This window comes from Zonotrichia albicollis, chromosome 3 (assembly GCF_047830755.1).
Source record: "Zonotrichia albicollis isolate bZonAlb1 chromosome 3, bZonAlb1.hap1, whole genome shotgun sequence".
Taxonomy (NCBI): domain Eukaryota; kingdom Metazoa; phylum Chordata; class Aves; order Passeriformes; family Passerellidae; genus Zonotrichia; species Zonotrichia albicollis.
In genome coordinates this window covers 102,172,602-102,190,324 of record NC_133821.1, presented here as the reverse complement: position 1 = coordinate 102,190,324, position 17,723 = coordinate 102,172,602, and the positions used below count along the sequence as shown (strand labels likewise).

General features: G+C 40.5%; 1 protein-coding gene across 7 annotated transcripts in view; it reads right to left on the bottom strand.

Moving 5' to 3' along the window:
- The window catches only part of CEP162 (centrosomal protein 162), a 43,611-nt gene extending 38,132 nt beyond the window's left edge, over positions 1-5,479 (bottom strand). For 2 of the 7 annotated variants that reach the window (XM_014266339.3, XM_074538309.1), the window contains exons 1-3: positions 5,136-5,477; positions 4,423-4,599; positions 3,485-3,588 (exon numbers count right to left, since the gene is read on the bottom strand). In XM_014266339.3, the coding sequence (XP_014121814.2) occupies positions 3,485-3,544 (60 nt within the window). In that variant the 5' untranslated portion in view covers positions 3,545-3,588; positions 4,423-4,599; positions 5,136-5,477. Of the gene's footprint in view, positions 1-3,484; positions 3,589-4,422; positions 4,600-4,946; positions 5,078-5,135 lie in introns of those variants that run through there. The other 5 variants (XM_074538307.1, XM_026792747.2, XM_074538304.1 and 2 more) reach the window with 5 other exon arrangements.
- Positions 5,480-17,723: the final 12,244 nt, after the last annotated feature.

Here is a 17,723-nt window from a genome sequence, read left to right as displayed (position 1 = left end):
CATTAAAAACACTGCCATAAAAGCCTACTTTTACTATATGACTAAAATTTCAATTTCTTCATTCAAAAATCAAATGCCAATTATATAAAACTATAATTTAATGAAAAATAATTGTAATAAAATATTCTTTTTAGTATGTTTGATGAAGAACATCTTTAGAGCTTTCAGTTTCACTAGAGAAAACAAAATGTCTGTCATACATCTTAGAAAGAAGTGCTCTGAGCCTTGCACTTTAAAAAAACCACAATTTTAATAAATTATGAAACTGCTAGACAACAGGATGTATTGCAATTTCTCTCAGTTGGCTCTGTGACATTGAACAAAACAGCTTTAGATTTCTAATAAATATCCCACTAATAACAATTTCCTGGCACTAGTCACAACACAAGCACTAGTGCCATTGTCCCCAAAGGTCAGACTGCCTCCTGCTAGCTGGAAGCACTGACAGGTGCTTGATGCAAGCAAGCTCTGTTATCACTTGCTGTTTCTTTTACAACTAACAGTATCCTCTGCTCTGCAAGCAGAACTTCAGTGAATGCTCACTCTCCTTAGTGGATTGTAACTAAAGAACCTGCAACTCCCACAGGCAGTGCTCAAATTCTGGAAACTTTCCATGTCCAGCCATCTTGTCAACTGCAGACAGTAAAGGTGCAGCAGCAGGGAGAGAAACGCTGACACAAAATATTGGTGTATTTTCCCCAACATATCAGTCGTCTCAACAGCAAAACCTCCAGATTTTTTTTCCTTCCTTTGAAAAAAAGGTAAATCAGTCAATCATCAATCAACTTTTTGGACTCGTAATGACTTCTCTGCACCAGTAAGTGGCACCAATTTGTTCTTTCCCCTCCTCCATAAGACAGCCTCTCAGCCTTTCAGGAACACAGACACACAAAAAGTGTCAGTTGTTTAATCTCAATATTGATAAAAGCCTAAAGAGGCAGTTTTAAGAATCAGAACAACTACAAAGCACATCATCAGCTTACCACCTCCTCTGCATGTGAAAGAACTTAAAAAGATTGGTAATACAGAATTTGATCTAAACCACTCAGACTTTCATGACCAGTTGTCCTAATTAATCCATGAAACCAGTATTTTTCAATTAAATAAGTTTACTCCAAAATTTGCTTTCATTATACAATATGTTAATCTATTTGATCTTTTAATAAAAATTTAAAATGTTTCTCTAACATGGCTTAATGTGCAGTGTTTCTCTTCCAGATACAATTCTACAGATATTCTAATAATGATGGTATAGTCTTTCCTTTTGAAAGTCTTCCTTCTCAAGTATCCATGAATATCAAGTAGAACAAAGGTCAACTGAAAATACTAGAAGCAGACAACAGCTTTTTCACAACATTGCATTGAGTCATCAAAAAAGGGCAATTAATTCAATTAATTGAAGCACTGTGTATTAGAAAGACTTCCTCACATAGCATATCCCAAGAGAATGTCACAGCAAACACTGAAAACCTGGAGCTAAACCAGATTGACAGATGACGCTCAAGGGAAATCCAGTTGACAATAGGAGGAAGCACACCAAAACAAGATACTGATGGTGAGGAGTGGATGGACAGGAACACAGTGGAGGAGGAAGGATTATGGGAAGAATTATGGATGACAACAGGGTGTCTTGGCAAGGGGCTAGGAACAAGCATGACCAGGCAGAGGGAATAGTTAAAGGATTTATCCTACATGCAGTCATTGTAATTACACATTTGTGTTTCCTTCTATATAATAATAGTCTAGAAAATCCACTGATAGCTTTTTAAGTTCTGTGTATATGCCAAAAGACTTAGTTTAATCCTCCTATTAGACCTGCATCATCCAGCCGTATATACAGCCTTTCTTTTAACTTCATATGTTTAATCACAAACATACATACACAGACTCACCCCAAACACAGATTCATTAAGTTATTTAAAAGGGAAAAATCCTGCTCCATTTCCTCTTTGAAAGATTTGCTTCAACAATATTAAGTCTGCCCCAAACTACTGAGAAACAGATTTTACTATTCCCCACCTGCTGCAACACTCTCACCACAAACATCACCTACAGACAGATTTCAAGAAATGGACCACATCAGTTTCTCATCTTTCTAGTATTAAAAGGTCAAACACTTTATATAAAACAAAAGCAAGAAGAAGGACATAGCAGAAGATGCCTGTGTAAAAATAACAGAGAGTAGAGAACATAATTGTTATCTGGGTCTCTATCTAGCTAGCAAAAATCACAGTGCATATTTTTAATAACTGGATTAGCAGTTTGAAAACAATTTTGGATTAAAATTATAAAAAAAATTTAAGATATGAATTGTTAAAGTTACATTTTCTGGGACATTCCAAATGCCACTTAGAATAATTCAATAGTTATATGAATTTTTTTTATCCTGAATGTGGGCAATAGCTGAGGGGGAAGAAGATTGCGTCAAATGAGGAATGGAATACTAGAAGCAATCACATGCAGAGTTTTGACAGATGTGCATAACAAATAAAAGAATAAAACTCTTTCCTCTTCCCCAGAGCAGCTCCCTCTGTAATGACAGTAAGTAAAGAATTTTGAATGAAATGCAAAGACTAGTTTTCTAATTTTACTAACATTAACAATTTCAGTGAGTTCAAGAGTGCTAACTTAGTTACATCATTAAATTAAATTACTTTTCACAAGTCATTAAATTGTAACACAGCCTCTACTTAAAAAAAAAAATAATTCATGCATACATTACATATAACAGAGACTCCACAAATATTCTCTGCCATCACTAGTTCTGCTTATATACAGAATTAAAATCTAGTGAAGGCCTTATGTAGCAGTATTTATGTTTTAGGGTTACCACACAGTGTTCTGACAGACCAGAGGGCAAGTTCTGAAATTAAAGGTCTATCTGCATTGAAAAAAACATACCAAGTCAGGGCATTTAGATCATGTCTGATTATTCTTAGATTAAGCCACAGCCCACAGACTTGCATGATTTTGCCAGTACTCAAAACCATGAAGCGCCATGAGGAATTAAAGGAATCTAATTCAAATTTTCTAATCACTACAACACACTTCATTTTATACAAGAATTTTTAAATATAATTCAGTGAGAGTAAGCACTGCACAGAAAAATACAGAAATTTTAAACATGTAGCTTGTGTTTGTATACAGGCAGATTTTTTTTTACCTCCAATTATACATCAATTTGAAGCTTCTGGTACTAAGTAGCACCAACAATAAAACTGAAACAAAAATCAAGAACCAAGGGCTCTTTCTGAAGATACAACCAGGCAATGACAAAAATATTTATTTAATTACAAAACTCTTCTCTTGATCTCTATACAGCAAAATAGTATGAATTTAGCTTAACAATTAAGACCCATAAATAAGACAGCTATGTTAATTATGTGATAAAAGGAGAGCTGAATCTTACATTTCATATTCTTCCATACTCAATTTCCCCCATTTTTAATAGAGAATAGGCATGCGACCTTGCTCTCAAACATACCTCTTTCAGAAACTCTTCAAACTGCTCATCTAATTCTTCCTTTGAAAATCGATGAGCCATAATTTGTAGCTGGATTTTACCTTCCAAACAACTGAGTCTAAAAACTAAAATTTAAATTGAAGTTAATTAAATGCATTCTGAAATTGATGTAACCTAATGATTTTCTTGAATAGAGCTATAAGGAAAAAAACCCCAATCCATAACTTGAGAGATGACAAACACCATTCTCCCATCCCTTATAAAACTATTTACTGAATGAGACAATCAGCACAAATGTACCTAAACCACCCAAATTCCTTACAAGCAAAATACTCATTTCCAAAACACCAGCTTCAGCATTTAAACTTTGAGGGATAAATAAAATATGATTCACTTCATCATCTTTACGTTTTTCTTCAAAACCCAGCTGTCTTAGCAAGCATTTTATTAATAATCAAACGAGAATCTAATGCAGTAATATTTTCATTTTAAGGGTTTTTAATTCCTTTCTATGCTTCTTTTCCAACACTGGGAACATCTGGCACTGTTAGTTTTGTTTCATCATCTCTGCTGTGCTTTGGATTTACATACATTTACATACAATAAATACATGTAAATCTTTTTAAGGTTAGGGAATGGCATTTGGTTTGATCTGCCCTGATGGAGAAAGCCAATGACATTTGCACCCCTCTCCTTCCCCTAAGTCTGCATCAACTTCTCAGGTACAAAATATGCCCAACAACCAAAAGGCTTCAAAGCTTTTGTGTATCACACTGCTCAACACATATGGCTGCCTTCAAAACTGCAGATGTATGGCAGCATTAAACTGCACTAGCATCTTCCAGCCTGAGAAGTGTGATGTAAACATAAAAGGGCTAAACATTTGCAAAAGTGCTTTTACCATTAAATAAAACTTCTCCCAGTATGGAGCCCACTCAGTACACAGGACTGTTACCTACCTAGTAAATTGATTCTGACAGGCGAGTTGTGACAACTGTTTCCTGCTTTCACTCCTTATCCATCCATAGACCACCCGACACTTTGGCTTTGGCAGTTAAAAAAAAGAAGTTTTATAGCAGACTGGCCAGGCGTTGAATTCAGCACGATATCCTTATGTAAGCATTTGGACAATATCTCTGAAAACATGGTAAGGAGATTAAGAACGTTACCTCTCAGGGCACACATAATCCAGCATCCTTTTATGCTTTCACATCAAAGCACACTCGATGTTAAACGCAGGATGCTTTAGCAATTTACTAACTGCGCCAGCTACCTTAGCAAGTGGGGAATGTTTAATTCTAGCCTTGCCAGAAAAACCAAGTGATTCTCCTGACATTATCTTTACTTTTTCCTACATTAGAATGACGGGTTTCTTCTGCCTATCCCCTAATTACATCTTTTATAAAAACTAACAATATATCACTTAAAGGACAACAAACATTTTTACAATTTCGGTAACAGAAGATCACAGGCAAACATTAACTTTAGCAAATATACTGTTCAGCCATATCTTCAGACCTGGCGGCTCACAAATGACTTCGTGCACAAAACAAAGGTGGCACTTGCTGGGATATATGCTACAACACAGCGCAGAAGGCGGAAGTTTTGAGGAGGTATGGCTAAACCACGGGGATGGAGGGAAGCTTAAACAGCCTAACACATTTCACGTAACCTTTTAATCATCCCAGCCACGACCTGATCCTCTTCCTCCTCCTCCTCCGGCTTTCCCTGGAGCACACGCGCGGCGGGCGCAGGGCAGCGCGGGGCTCGGGGGCGCAGGGCAGGGCTCGGCTCCAAGGCCCGACGGGGGCCCCCGGGAGCAGCGGGAGAGGGAACTGGCGGCGGCTCGGAGCCGAGCGCTGCCCGGACGCTCCGTACGCCGGCGGCGCCGTTACCTGCACCGCGCCGGGCCCCGCTCAGCCACGGCCGCCCCGCTCGCCGGCGGCGCCGTTACCCGGGAAACCCTCCCGGCCACCGTCCCGCCCGCCAGCAGGGACCGCGCCACGTGATTCCGCCAAATCCACCCGCTTCCCTCGGCTCCGCCCGCCCCGCCGCGGTACACACGGCACCGGGGTGGCCACGCGGGACTGGAGGGGACGGGCCGGGGTGCCATGTCCGCCGCGGGACACGCGAGGGGACGGGGACGGGGACAGGGACAGGGACGAGCCCGGGCGCCATTGACGGGGGCACTGGCGGAAGGAGCCGGCGGGCGGAGCGGCGCCCCCTGGCGGGCGGGGGTGGTCCATGAGCGGTCAGGGCGGACGGGGTTGGGGAGCGTTCAGGAACCAGTCTGAGGCTGGCGGCATTTCTATGTCCGAGCGTTCAGGAACCAGCCTGGGGTTCGGGGGATTTCTATGTCCGAGCGTTCAGGAACCAGCCTGGGGCTGGGGCATTTCCATGTCCGAGCGCTCAGGAAGCAGCCTGGGATTGGGAGGTTTCCATGTCCGGGTTCAGGAGCCAGCCTGGCCTCACATCTCACCACCTCAGCGGGCACCGGAGGCCCTTAGCTGCTCCAAGAGCCCGCAGCCACACGGTCGGAGTAGGTTTCCTTCCGCCTCCGCCCCAAGCGCTTCTCCAGAAGTCGGGCAACTGATCTTCAGGAAAAGCAACAAGAAAAGTGTGTTTAATTCCCTAATGCGAGGGTCAAACTCAAAGCATCCCTTCTCCCTTTTTCACAGAAATCCCTTTCTAAAGTTTTCCTAATGTTTTCAGCCTTAGATGTCGGCCGTTGTGCTTTTAATGCATTTTAGCACATCTCTGGAAATGTTTAAAACACGCAGGGAAATTAATGACCCCTGTTTCCCTGACCACTGCCTCTCAAATAACCACAGAACAATTGCAGTCTGTGCTTGCATGTGCTCTCCAGCGAGGGTCTGTCAGTTGTGTTTGTTGTGAGAGTCACGTTGCTTCAGGAATTTTTATGCCAGCATTTAGTAAATGGCAAAATAAAACAAGTTCACTTAAGAATACAAATGGACATTGTTCACACATGCACACACACACACGTTTTGATTCTCTATTCAGCAGACTTGGAACAAAAAGATTTTGAAAGGAAGTTTTCTTCAACGAGTGTTGGATAATCATTGCAAGTGAGAAACCAGTTAAAGTCGTATTATTGCCTCTCATTTCCTGTTAGCTTGAGAGATAAAGACAGCACTTCCAATATGGCCTTTATGTATCCCAGATTTTTTAATGCTAGCATAAATTATAGTTTAAATTCAAAGAATCAAAGAAATATGGGCTCAGTATTTTTCACACAAGTCTATAGGAATTACTTTGCTAAAGGTGCTGCAGCCCTTCTTTCAATCAGGCCTATTGTCTGCAGATGGAGTATTATGTTTCCATTTACAAAGTATTTTTTTCATCTTTATGTGCAACTTCTACTGCTGTCTGTGGGAAATGTGGGAGCTGATCAAGGACAGAATGCCCACATAAACTAATATACTAGAACAATTTGTTTCACACGACAGCCCACTGATGGTGAAAACATCCATTTCCAACATTTACTCTTTTCTCTTGTTGCGTGAAATAGCATGGAGTGAGGCACGAGAATTTAAAAAGAAATATGGAAATTAATTAAAAGAATGTCAGTCATGCTTCATGCCTTGATCCTGCTCAGATTTAAGCCAATGCAAATTTTACTATTAACTTCAAAGTGATAGCTGTGACATCATTCATTGATCATGAGAGTTACTTCATATATGATCAAATAATCACATCAAGGGCTCAGTCCTTCAAGCTGCTAAAAACTGTTGCACATTGAAGCTTTTCTGTTTGCTGAAATATGTTCAAAGAGCCTTGTACAAAGTATAGAAAAATGTGCAGAGGGATCAATGCTGTTGGAAACCTCAGTACCCATATGGGAAAGAAAAAAACCCAAACCACTCTTGATGACTGTGGTGGAGAGGAGGCATTGCCTGGTGTTGAAATGTCATCCAGTGCATTCAAATAACATGCACAATAGCCACTTAAAAGATTTTCATTTCCTTCTAATGCCATCCAGTTGGAGCAATTTTCTCAAGAGCTCTTAACAGCAGAACTTAAAAAATGGGAGAGGGGCTAGCCATGAATTTCAGCCAGGAACACGGCAATTTGGGAAACTGCTAATAAAGTAGAAGGATGGGTGCAAATGCTAAAATAGATCCTGCTGGACAGAGCCCCAAATTATAAAGTAAATTTCAGACTCCGCTGACATGGGTGGGAAGCCTTTGTTGGCTTCTATGAAACCAGATTTTCCTGCTGTAGTCATTGGCTTTTTATTTAAATATGTCGCATATGCACACATAGTACATTTTTTTTTTGCTAAACAGCAAAAATATGAGGCTTCATTGTTTATTATAGTAATTTCCAAAGAGTAATGGCAAAATTAAAAGGAATAAAATATCCACACTTTTATTCTGTTGTTTAATTTCAATTTTGTATCATCCATAAAAGCCAATAGGGGAAAAGATACCAAATAAAACCAAATAAAAACCGAAAACTTCTCCCACATTCACTTTGGCTGAAGCATTGCATCAGATAGTATTTCAGTTCTGAGCCTGCAAATATGTGAAATATGAGATTATGATAATAAATATTTCACCATATTCTTGGTTGTGTTTTTTTAAGGGTTAACAGTTTCCTACTGAATCAAAAGAAAGCAAACAGTGGTGGACTAAGAAGTTAAAATTGCATTCTCTGTGTATGCTCACTGGGATGAGACTTCCTTAAGTGAAGATACAATAAAAGTCCTCTCCAGTATGCACATCCGAAAAAAGAAAAGCCTTCCATAACTAGAAATTGCACAGAGAACACAAAGAATCATGTGGAACCATATTCCATGTGAGAGAAAATGGTAGTCAAATTAGGATTATTTATAAAATAGTTCACATAGCTAGAATTGTAGTTTAAAAGAGCATTTTTAATACTTTCACTTTTGGCTCGCTGCAGGTCTCATTTTGTTCCGCCACTGATAGCAAGTCCTCAGATCCCAAGGGTTGAATTTTTGGTTGATTCAGTTACAGTAGCCTGAACTCAGTGTCTCACTGTAGGGTTTTTTCCATCATGAATTTTCTCCACGGGCTGAGAACTAAATTCTGTGTCATGTTTCAGATTATTCCAGAGACTCAGACCGGTCACAAATCTTGTTTCTTCTTGCATCCTTTGAAGGGAGCCGCAAAGTTGAGAGTTTGGAAGCTGGGCTGTTGCTGGCCATTTCCCGTTTTCTGGAAGTTAGCAGACATGCACTGTTTCTCATGGTTTTTGAAAATGGATCCTCCCTCTGGCTTATTTGTGTAAATGTTTAATTGCCTTAATGTTGTGCCCGTACTGCCAAGTTTTCAGTTTCTGTGGAAGTGTGCAAAGTTGCTGTAATTACTGGCTGCAGGAATAAATCCTTCACCATCACAGAGGAAACTCTCCTACCGCCAGCAACTGTAAGCAATTAAAAATTCTTTCAAGAGGGTGATTGTTTGCAGTCAGTAATTAAAGGTGCTTATCACTCTCTCAGATTAAAGTGCATTTTCCAATGTTTAACACTGCTTTTTCTTTCTTCTCCTGATTCTCTATAAACTTGTTGGAAAACATTGCTCCACTTTGTAATCCAGCTAGTGGAGCAAGATCCCTTCTGTTGCTTTTGTGAAGTCCTGGGAAAATTATTGTGCAAAGACTGTCACACTTTTAATTTACTCTAATGATGCTGCCCTGTGCCTACTGTAGGTCCCTCTTTGCCTGTGAAAATTCTCAGTTCTTGGCATCAGGCGACATGTTTACAATTCCTACTCTGTGGGACTGGAGAAATAACTTGGGTCGCTTCCACCTGAGATCATTTGAAGTGTAAACCCTCATCTGCCTTGAATATTCTCCTTTGCATATAGAAAGTTTTGTAGTAAGTTTTTCTCTTTGTGTGAAAACACACTGCATGTGTTATGTTCAGAAAAAGTCAAGGTAAATATTTTTATAAAAATTTCTTGGTGGCTTAGGAAAGATCAAACTCAGAAAATTCTGCAGAGAAAAATTAAGTATTCTGATTTATTAAAATTTTTCAGATCTGTAACATCCTTCGTTGATCCTGACAACATATCTGCTTAGCACTGGCGGGAATGTTAGCTTTGCATTTCAGATTTTCACTTGGTTATTTTTAGTTCTTCTGAAGCCTGGGAAATAAGAAATATAACCGCTTTGAACAGTCTGAAAGAGCCAACTCTAGCAGGGCCTCTGAATCTGATTAGATAAAACAACAAAGAGGTTCTCTTAGGGCAGAGGCAGGAAGAACTAAGGTGGGTGGCAATATCTGTCATAACTCAGGGGAAATGTAGCCTCAAAGCACTCAAAAGTGGGTGAAAAAATAACATAAGCAATAGACAACTTTCCCACATCTTAGGTCACTCTCCAAATGCAGTTTGAAAACTTTCTCTGCGCTCCACTTTTTTATTTTTTTTTTTTTTTTTTTTGGTATTTTTAAAGTACAATAAACAGCACATGCATGTGTGTTTATATTAAAAAGCTGATTTAGGGGAACATCGTTTCTCTTCACATAAGTATCTGAAGAAGTACAGTGTGGCAAGTGTAATTAGATTTGTTGGTACAGAAACTGTGTAAGATTTTAAGGGATAGATTTGCAATTTTCAGTGTTCTCCTCAGAAAGTTGGGTAGCTTAGGGATAGACACAGGGGATTTTTCCACTAAAATACAGTTAGTCATAACACCACATTTTATCATATTGTGCAGAAAAAGAATCAAACTGTTGTGTTAAGTGCCAATGGGAGGTGTTCAGTTTTTTGGGGGGCTTGATTTAAAAATTATCTGTTATTGGAGGGTGGAAACCTGAAACGCCCACTCAGCCAAGCATTGTGCTTCCCTTCATTCAGTGTAGGATGCATATTTTGGGTTGGAGGAGATCAAAAGTGAGATTTGTGCACTTCCTCAGGAATATCAGTCAAAATGTTTGTGAAGTTGCTGTGCATCCACAGTGCTGAGCTTAGTCTATGTCAAAGGCTGGGAGTGTTACCTGTTTAAAGCCCACTGCTAAGTGTGCCCCAAACTAGTCCTGCAGCTGAGGAATGTTGTGCTTGTTCCTCATATTGGAGGCATATGAGAAAAGTCCCTCCAAACTGCTCTTTCCCCGTGTGTGGGATTGTGGCATTCCTGCAGTAACTGCAGGTCTGTCTCCCTCCCATGGAACAGCCGTGGTGTGGAACAGGAGATGATCCAGGTGGGATAACCACTGCTAACCCAACACCAGTTTGCACTGTTCCAGGGGCTCAGCTGAGCTAAGGGGCTTGTAAGTGGTATTTTTCATCAGGCTAAAGGTAGTTACAGTGCACATTTGGGCAGGAGAGCTGGAGTGTGAAATTTATCCCTATTACCTTTCTCCTCAAGTTTCTTCTCACTGTAATTTCATCAGAAAATAATCTGCTCCACAGTTTTTAATTTTCCTTGCTATCACTCTGTGAGGTTCAGTCTTATATTCCAGCACAGGGAATTGAGCATCAGATCTTAAAAGTTTGAGGGGGAAAAATCAGATTCTTGCCAGGGATTGTTGCCAATACAAGTTATGCTTCACCAGCTGATCTCTGGACTGTCCAGGTGAATGTATAGGAAGACTTTTTCCCATGATGAATGGAAAAAAGATAGATAAGTGGACATGGATTCCCCTTTTTGTCTTTGGCCAGTGGAGGAATAACCCTCTCAAAACCAGGTTCACATGTAATAACAAAAACCTTGGGATGTGTTAACCAGTATTGGTGGGGAAGACAGGGTGACTATTACAAGTCTGTTCTCTGTGAGAAGCAAGTTTACATGTTTTGTCTACTTAATGTAGCTGTCCCACTCGTCATCTTCTCACTCATGGAGACAGAGGGCCCAGTCCCGTGCTGTTTGTGCAGATGCTGTTGGTAGAGAGATGGGGGAGGAGGAAGTCAGGGAAATCTGAGGTCTCCTTCTCTGCAGCACATCCCCAGCTCTGCTTGGAGACATTTCAGGTAGGTGCAGGTCCCTCACCTTGAGCACATTTCTAGCATGATGCCTTTGTTGCCTTGTGCTGGTATAAGGAGTTTTCATTCTGCACCAAGTGAAACAACTTTTCTGAAGTCAGCATGTGACTTATGCTTTTTTGGTTTAATTTTTCCTTACCTGGAAAAAAAGATAATCTAAACTGATGTTCTGTGTACGTGAAACAAGAGCCAGCCAGATAGGGACTATGGAATAGAAAACCTCACTACTCTGGAATTCAAATCTGGACAGACAGATTTATTTATTTATTTTTTTCTCTATAAACAGTGCTTTAGGGATATGACCTGTCATTACTTAGAGATTTCCAGCAGTGGAACCTTTGGTGTCTGTCTACCACCCACCTAGTACCAAAAATGCCAAGAGATCAGCTTGTCATGGGACTAAAATAGTCCTTAATGCTTAGCCTCAAAGGACCATGGCACCTGTTCTCCTGTGTCTTCTCTTTCTCTCCATATCTACCCCACTAATCACCTTTTAGCTCCTAAGGTACCAGAAATAAACACCAGCACTCCCTAGGTTCAGGCAGTGTATATTAAGACCTGTGAAAACAGCCTTTTGCAATCATTTGTCTGGAAAATAATACCTAGCTTAAGGATTTAAAACCGACTGAGGTTTCTTTGTTATTTCAGGCTTCTGGGAATGGTCATTTTCTTAATGTGATAAGAAACTGGGAAATGTTTTCAAAGAAAAGACACTTAGATGTGTGGCCTGCCTGGATTAGTAAGGCTGGAAGCTGCTGTTCCATGAATCCCTTAATTTGACAAACCTTCCCTGGCAAGTTGCTATATTTATTTAATTGAATATTAGGCTATGATTTTTACATGCATACTAAAGGTATTTAGGTGTCATAATTGTCTCACAGTGTAATAATATTTGAAGTGATTTAATTTAAAGTTGGATAAGCTTGGACTTTTTGTTCATTTCCTCCACTCTGAGGGATAAAATAGCATGGTGTGAAAGCCTTTTAAGATTCAACAATATTGTTCAAGCTTAGCATCTGCAACTAATAACTATATAACTCTGAATGAAAAAAAGTCTAATTATCATGGAAAATAGAAGATGGTTGACTCATCTTCTGCAGTTTGGATTACATGTGTGGGATTGTGTTTTGGACGGAGCACTCCAGAATAGCAACACTCCATCAAAAACACAGTCATGCACCTGTACTCCAAATGGCTGAATAAGGCAAAACACATGTCATCTGAACACTGTGAATCAAATTAAAAAAAAAAAACTAAAAAAAAAAGAAAAGGAAAGAAAAGAAAGGAAAGCTGGAAGAGAAATAAAGACAAGTACCATAACATTGGTGTGTCTGAAGAGTTGTTTCTTTAAAGCTCCCTGAGTGATTTATTTATCACTAAACCTCTGTTCACAAGCCATGTTTGATTTTGCTCGATGCTGATATAGACACTGAAACTGGATATTATGGAAAGGGCTGCCAGCAACTGTTTGATCCTGATAAATTACAATAACAGGCACAATTTACAATGAGAAGCTATTGCTGCTTCTGGCTCTAATGTGTGATGAGGTTTAAAATGTGGTGGGCCAAAATTCCCTTACCTGGTGGCCCCCTCAGACCATTTACAGAAGAGCATTTAAGAGAGCCACTGAGCAGAAGAAAATTACATTCACAGCAAGGGCCAGGCCCAATTTTATATCAAAGGTGAGCATGTGTGTGTATATCTGCCTGCATTTGGAGTGAAAGATGTGGGGAAAAGAAGTGTGTATAATCCACATGTTTGGAAACTTTTGTGTTAACTGAGCAGCCCATTCCCTGGATCCTTCTACATGTGTGCACACACCACCAACACCCCCCACACCACCAGCCCTCACCACCCCCCTTTATGCCTGCAATGCATATGTGTTGTGAATATTGAACTATATGCTCTGGGAAGTTAATTGATGACTGGCTGCTTATTTGATCTTCACAGTGTCAAGTTCAAAATGTAATGGATGATAAAACCCACCCAATAGCTGGGCTTGGAAAGAGGTGTAAATTCAGAAAAGTGATATGAATTAGAATCCCCTGCATATTTTCTTTGCAGTAGCATTCCCAGACACCTGCCTCTCATTTCAGAAACTTATACAAGCTACAGTCCAGACCCAGGAGAGAAAATAAAGATTTCTTGATGTATTTCATCGCCTAGAAACTTTTGATAATCTTGTCAGGCGCTGTGTTTCCTCTTTAGGGGACTTTGAGTCTAATCAGATTAACATACACATTTTTAATGATGTGCCAAAAGTTAATTGTCATTGGGGCTAATGAAAAATGGAGTGAAAGGGATGCTGGAGGAAAATGAGGAACAAGAAAAAGATATCGACTACACATACGTGAAACTATTTAATCTCTGATCAGCTCACATTGCTGGTGCCTCCTGTAGTGAAGTACAAGGGTAGAAGAGACAATTTCATACACTTTACATGAGGCTTCAGAAAGTCTCTAGGAGCAGTGGTGATGTTCAGTGTCTCTGATAGATTGTTTACTTGACTTCTGAAGGACTGTGAAGCACCTCACCTAACACTGGATTCCTGTCTCTGGGAAGTGTTCACCTAACCAAGACTGTATCATACTTTGCTTGCCTGACCTCATCTTCTGTTAGTTGCTTCATCCAGCTGCTGTTAGATTCACGTGGGATGTGTCCAGAGATGATCAGGAGAGGTATTTCTGTATTTGCAGCATGTTTCTCCCTTACTCCAACGTATGTAAACACTTACACACGAACAGCACAAGCTGTCCCCAGTTCCATATCCACAAGCCTACTTTGTCTGTGTCCTCTGCCTTTGACAAGTAAACTTTCCCATTGCTTTATTCTTCCTCTCTAGTTTTCCATTTAAAAACCCACTATATTCCACTAACCATTCCTCTTTTCCTTGGAAGAAATGTATGTATGCCTACCACCCCTTCTCCCTGCCACTGCTTTCCCAGCCTTTATATAGGATCAGTATGTCCAGGGTCATCTGCTGGAGAGAGGCTGGCTGAGTTGCTGCATGTCTTTACAGAGTGAGTGTGTGTCCATGAACACACACATGTGCACACCCATGCTCTCATGTATAGGGCATGTCGTCCCCTGTCTCCAGGAGTGAGGGGTTCCCTGGATCACAGAGAATGAAGCAGAAGGGATGAACATGGGCTTGTGTCTCTGTAATGTAGACCCAGTTTAGCAAAGGCATACTATGAAATACAGATCTGGAATGCAAAGGGGACAGGTGTTGAGGACAAAAGGCACACACTTTCCCCTTATTCTAAATATAGACAAATGTTTAATGTCAGTACCTATGGATTCTGTGTGAAGGTGCAAACTACTTCAGAAAAGAAGCTGGGAATAATTTCTAAAGACGTGCCCATTTCCATGCTGCTGGAAATTTTCTGCCAAGAATTAGGTTGGATAATTCCAGGCCAGGGTCCAAGTTTACATGCCTACCAGGGGAGCATACATTAGAAATTGAAATTAGATATGACAAGCTGATCACAGGAGAAAAAAATGCTTAAGTCAAAATATTTTGTAAGAGATCAGCCTGATATTAGATTAATGGCTGCAAAAAGTTGTCTGAATATTCAAAATGAGGGCAGTCTATGGGAAATGCCTTAAATAAGTATTTTCCTTTTAGAGCAGGCTGTTCAAATTGCCAAAAATGAGCAGAATTTAAGGGATTTGTTTTCTCCATTGGTCCCACAGTGAAAGAAGAAGCATGACTGTCATTTCCCTATACTTCTGGGCAGTGTGAGTTTTGTATCTGCAGCTTGGTTGGCTCCCAGCATAGATAGGTCTGATCTTATGTCCATTGGAAATACTGTGTTACTGGGACAGGTAACTTGTTGACCATGACTGGCCCCCTAGGAAGGCAGCCGTAAAGATGTTGCTTTCCCTAGTAACTGGTTCTGGTCAGAAATAATGATTACTTCTTTTGCTAAAAACCCTAATTCAGCACTGAAGTGTCTTTGACTTGAGCCTTCCAAATTGTGAGACCCCCCTCTGTTAGATTAAAGAGCTCAGAAGTGCAGCCTATTTCTTTTCTGCGGCAGCGCTAATACATTGAAGCCAAACCACTTCTTCTTGACCAGCTGTGACTTAAAGTCAGCAGACTTGCAGTGGGGAGCTTCTGCTCTCATTTTAAACCAGCTTATATGAGAATAGAGCAGCAGGATGTGCGAGTCACTGGAATTTACCTTTCCACCTGCTTGTGTAGGCTGGAGCAGGGAGTGTGGGTGATGAGAAAGTGAACGACGAGCGCCAAGGGAGCCGCCACCCGCAGCTCCGCGCCTGGCAGCTCCACTCAGCTGAGCCCGTGGTGCCGCAGGTGCTGGCCTGGCTTTCAAGAGAGAGACTTCCACGTGTCCCTCCTGCCTTCTGTAGGCAGCAAACTACCTTGCATAGTTCGGATTTCATCATGAGCTGTGTTTACTGAGCTGTCAGAGATAGGCCCGTCTCTAGAGGCAAACGTTAGGACTGGGAACAGGAATGCCAGCAGTGAGCACATATGGCAATGTTTGTACTCTTAAGTTTGAAAGAGCTAGACGAGTTAGCAAATACAGATGTTTAAAATCAGTAAGAGTGTTTAATGAAAACAAACAAAATACTGTAGTCTATAAAGCTAAACCTGTTTTCCTTTGGCTCCTTTTGACAAGCTGGGATTAGTGTTTTTCTGAACCTATACCCTTCTTGACATATGGGACGTTTTTGAGAGACGTTAGTCCCAGCAGATGCTGGGTGGCACTTGGGTGGATGCCTCTGATTTTTAGTTAGTTAATAAATCAGCTTTTACAACCATGTGTATCCTATGATTTAACACATGCATAACAATAATACTGGATTAGGAAGAACAAACTGTTTCTGCAAAGGATATTTTATTTCTTAGTAATATTGCATACAATAAGAGCTTTTCTGTAACATAAACAAAGGATTCATGCTATTTTTTCATTTAGCCAGTGCCCTTCATCCCCATGGGTCAAATTGTGCTCGGAATTGCGTTAGTACAAATGCAGAGTACCTCCACTGAGCTCAGTAAAACTCTTTCCATTCACTTGAAGGGATGCTGCCTCAAACCTCATGCAGCCTGCTTTCCACAGGCATCAGCAGCCACTTCCTGCCTAGTAAACTGCTTAAGTGATGTTCCCTCAATTAAAACACTCATGTAATGCTTTGCAAAATAAGAAGGTTAAACAGCATCACGGTCCTTCCTACAAAAATCTTTTTCCTGCTCTTGTTTTTGGAAGGAAAATTTTCTTTTTAATCTTTAAGCTCCCACTGCAGATATGTGCTAAGCTACTAGCACACATGACATCATCCTTGGCTTAAGCCTTTGAAAGTGAAATGGTATTTAAAAATATGAAATTCTGGTAGCAATGTCAGACCCAAAGTTGAAGTTTAAAACAAAACTGACAACAAAATCAACTGCCAGGAAACAGACTATTTTTTAAATTAGACATCTATCATGTCAACTTTGAGTTAATCTCTGGAGCCAGCTCAAGAATGGATGAGGTAATATTTGCACATGTTGTGGATAAGATAGAATGAAAAAGGATTTTCTCTCTCTCTTTTTTTTTTTTTTTTGGCTAATGTGCTACAAAGGTTATGGAGCCTGATGGTTGGAATCACGAGCTGTGATTGAGGGGTTATGTGTGAAGCAGCAGATTAGAATGGCTTTAATATGTTACATGATGATCTCTGAAAGATCCCAGGCTGTATACAAAGTGTGGTGAATAGGGGCACTTGCAGGAGGTAGGAAGATAGGTGATAAGTGGAGGGTTGACATGATTCTGGAGAAAGCTCTCAAAGCCAACACATTTAGTGGATAAGTTTAAGGACTTGGTCTCACTGCTTTAGTTCTGAGTGCCAGGGGTTGAGGCTTAAAAGGGAATCAGGACTTGCTGACAGAGCCAGCTAAAGATGGCTGGATGTAAGTTATAGCGCATGAAAGAAAATGAAACATTGAGTCATAACCTGTTACAAGAGCAACCTCTTTTGCTATTACAGAAACTATCTGAAAATTTGTTTTTGTCTGTGTTAATAGTGCTTAGAACACATGCGAATTACAGCTGGGAAAGGAATTTCACTAATTCCTGTTTTCTGTGCTGTTTGTGAAAGCTTTTCTTAGCCTTTGTCCATGCTGTTCTCTAAAGCATATTCCTGGCAAAGGCCTACATTCCTTGCTCAGCGTTTGTACCCAACTGCCTGTGAAAGGTTGTCACGTGCAGAAACTCTCAGAGGCCTGGCTTAGGAAGTATGGGGCTCAGGTGGCTTATTCCATCTTGTTCTTTTTTAGTGGT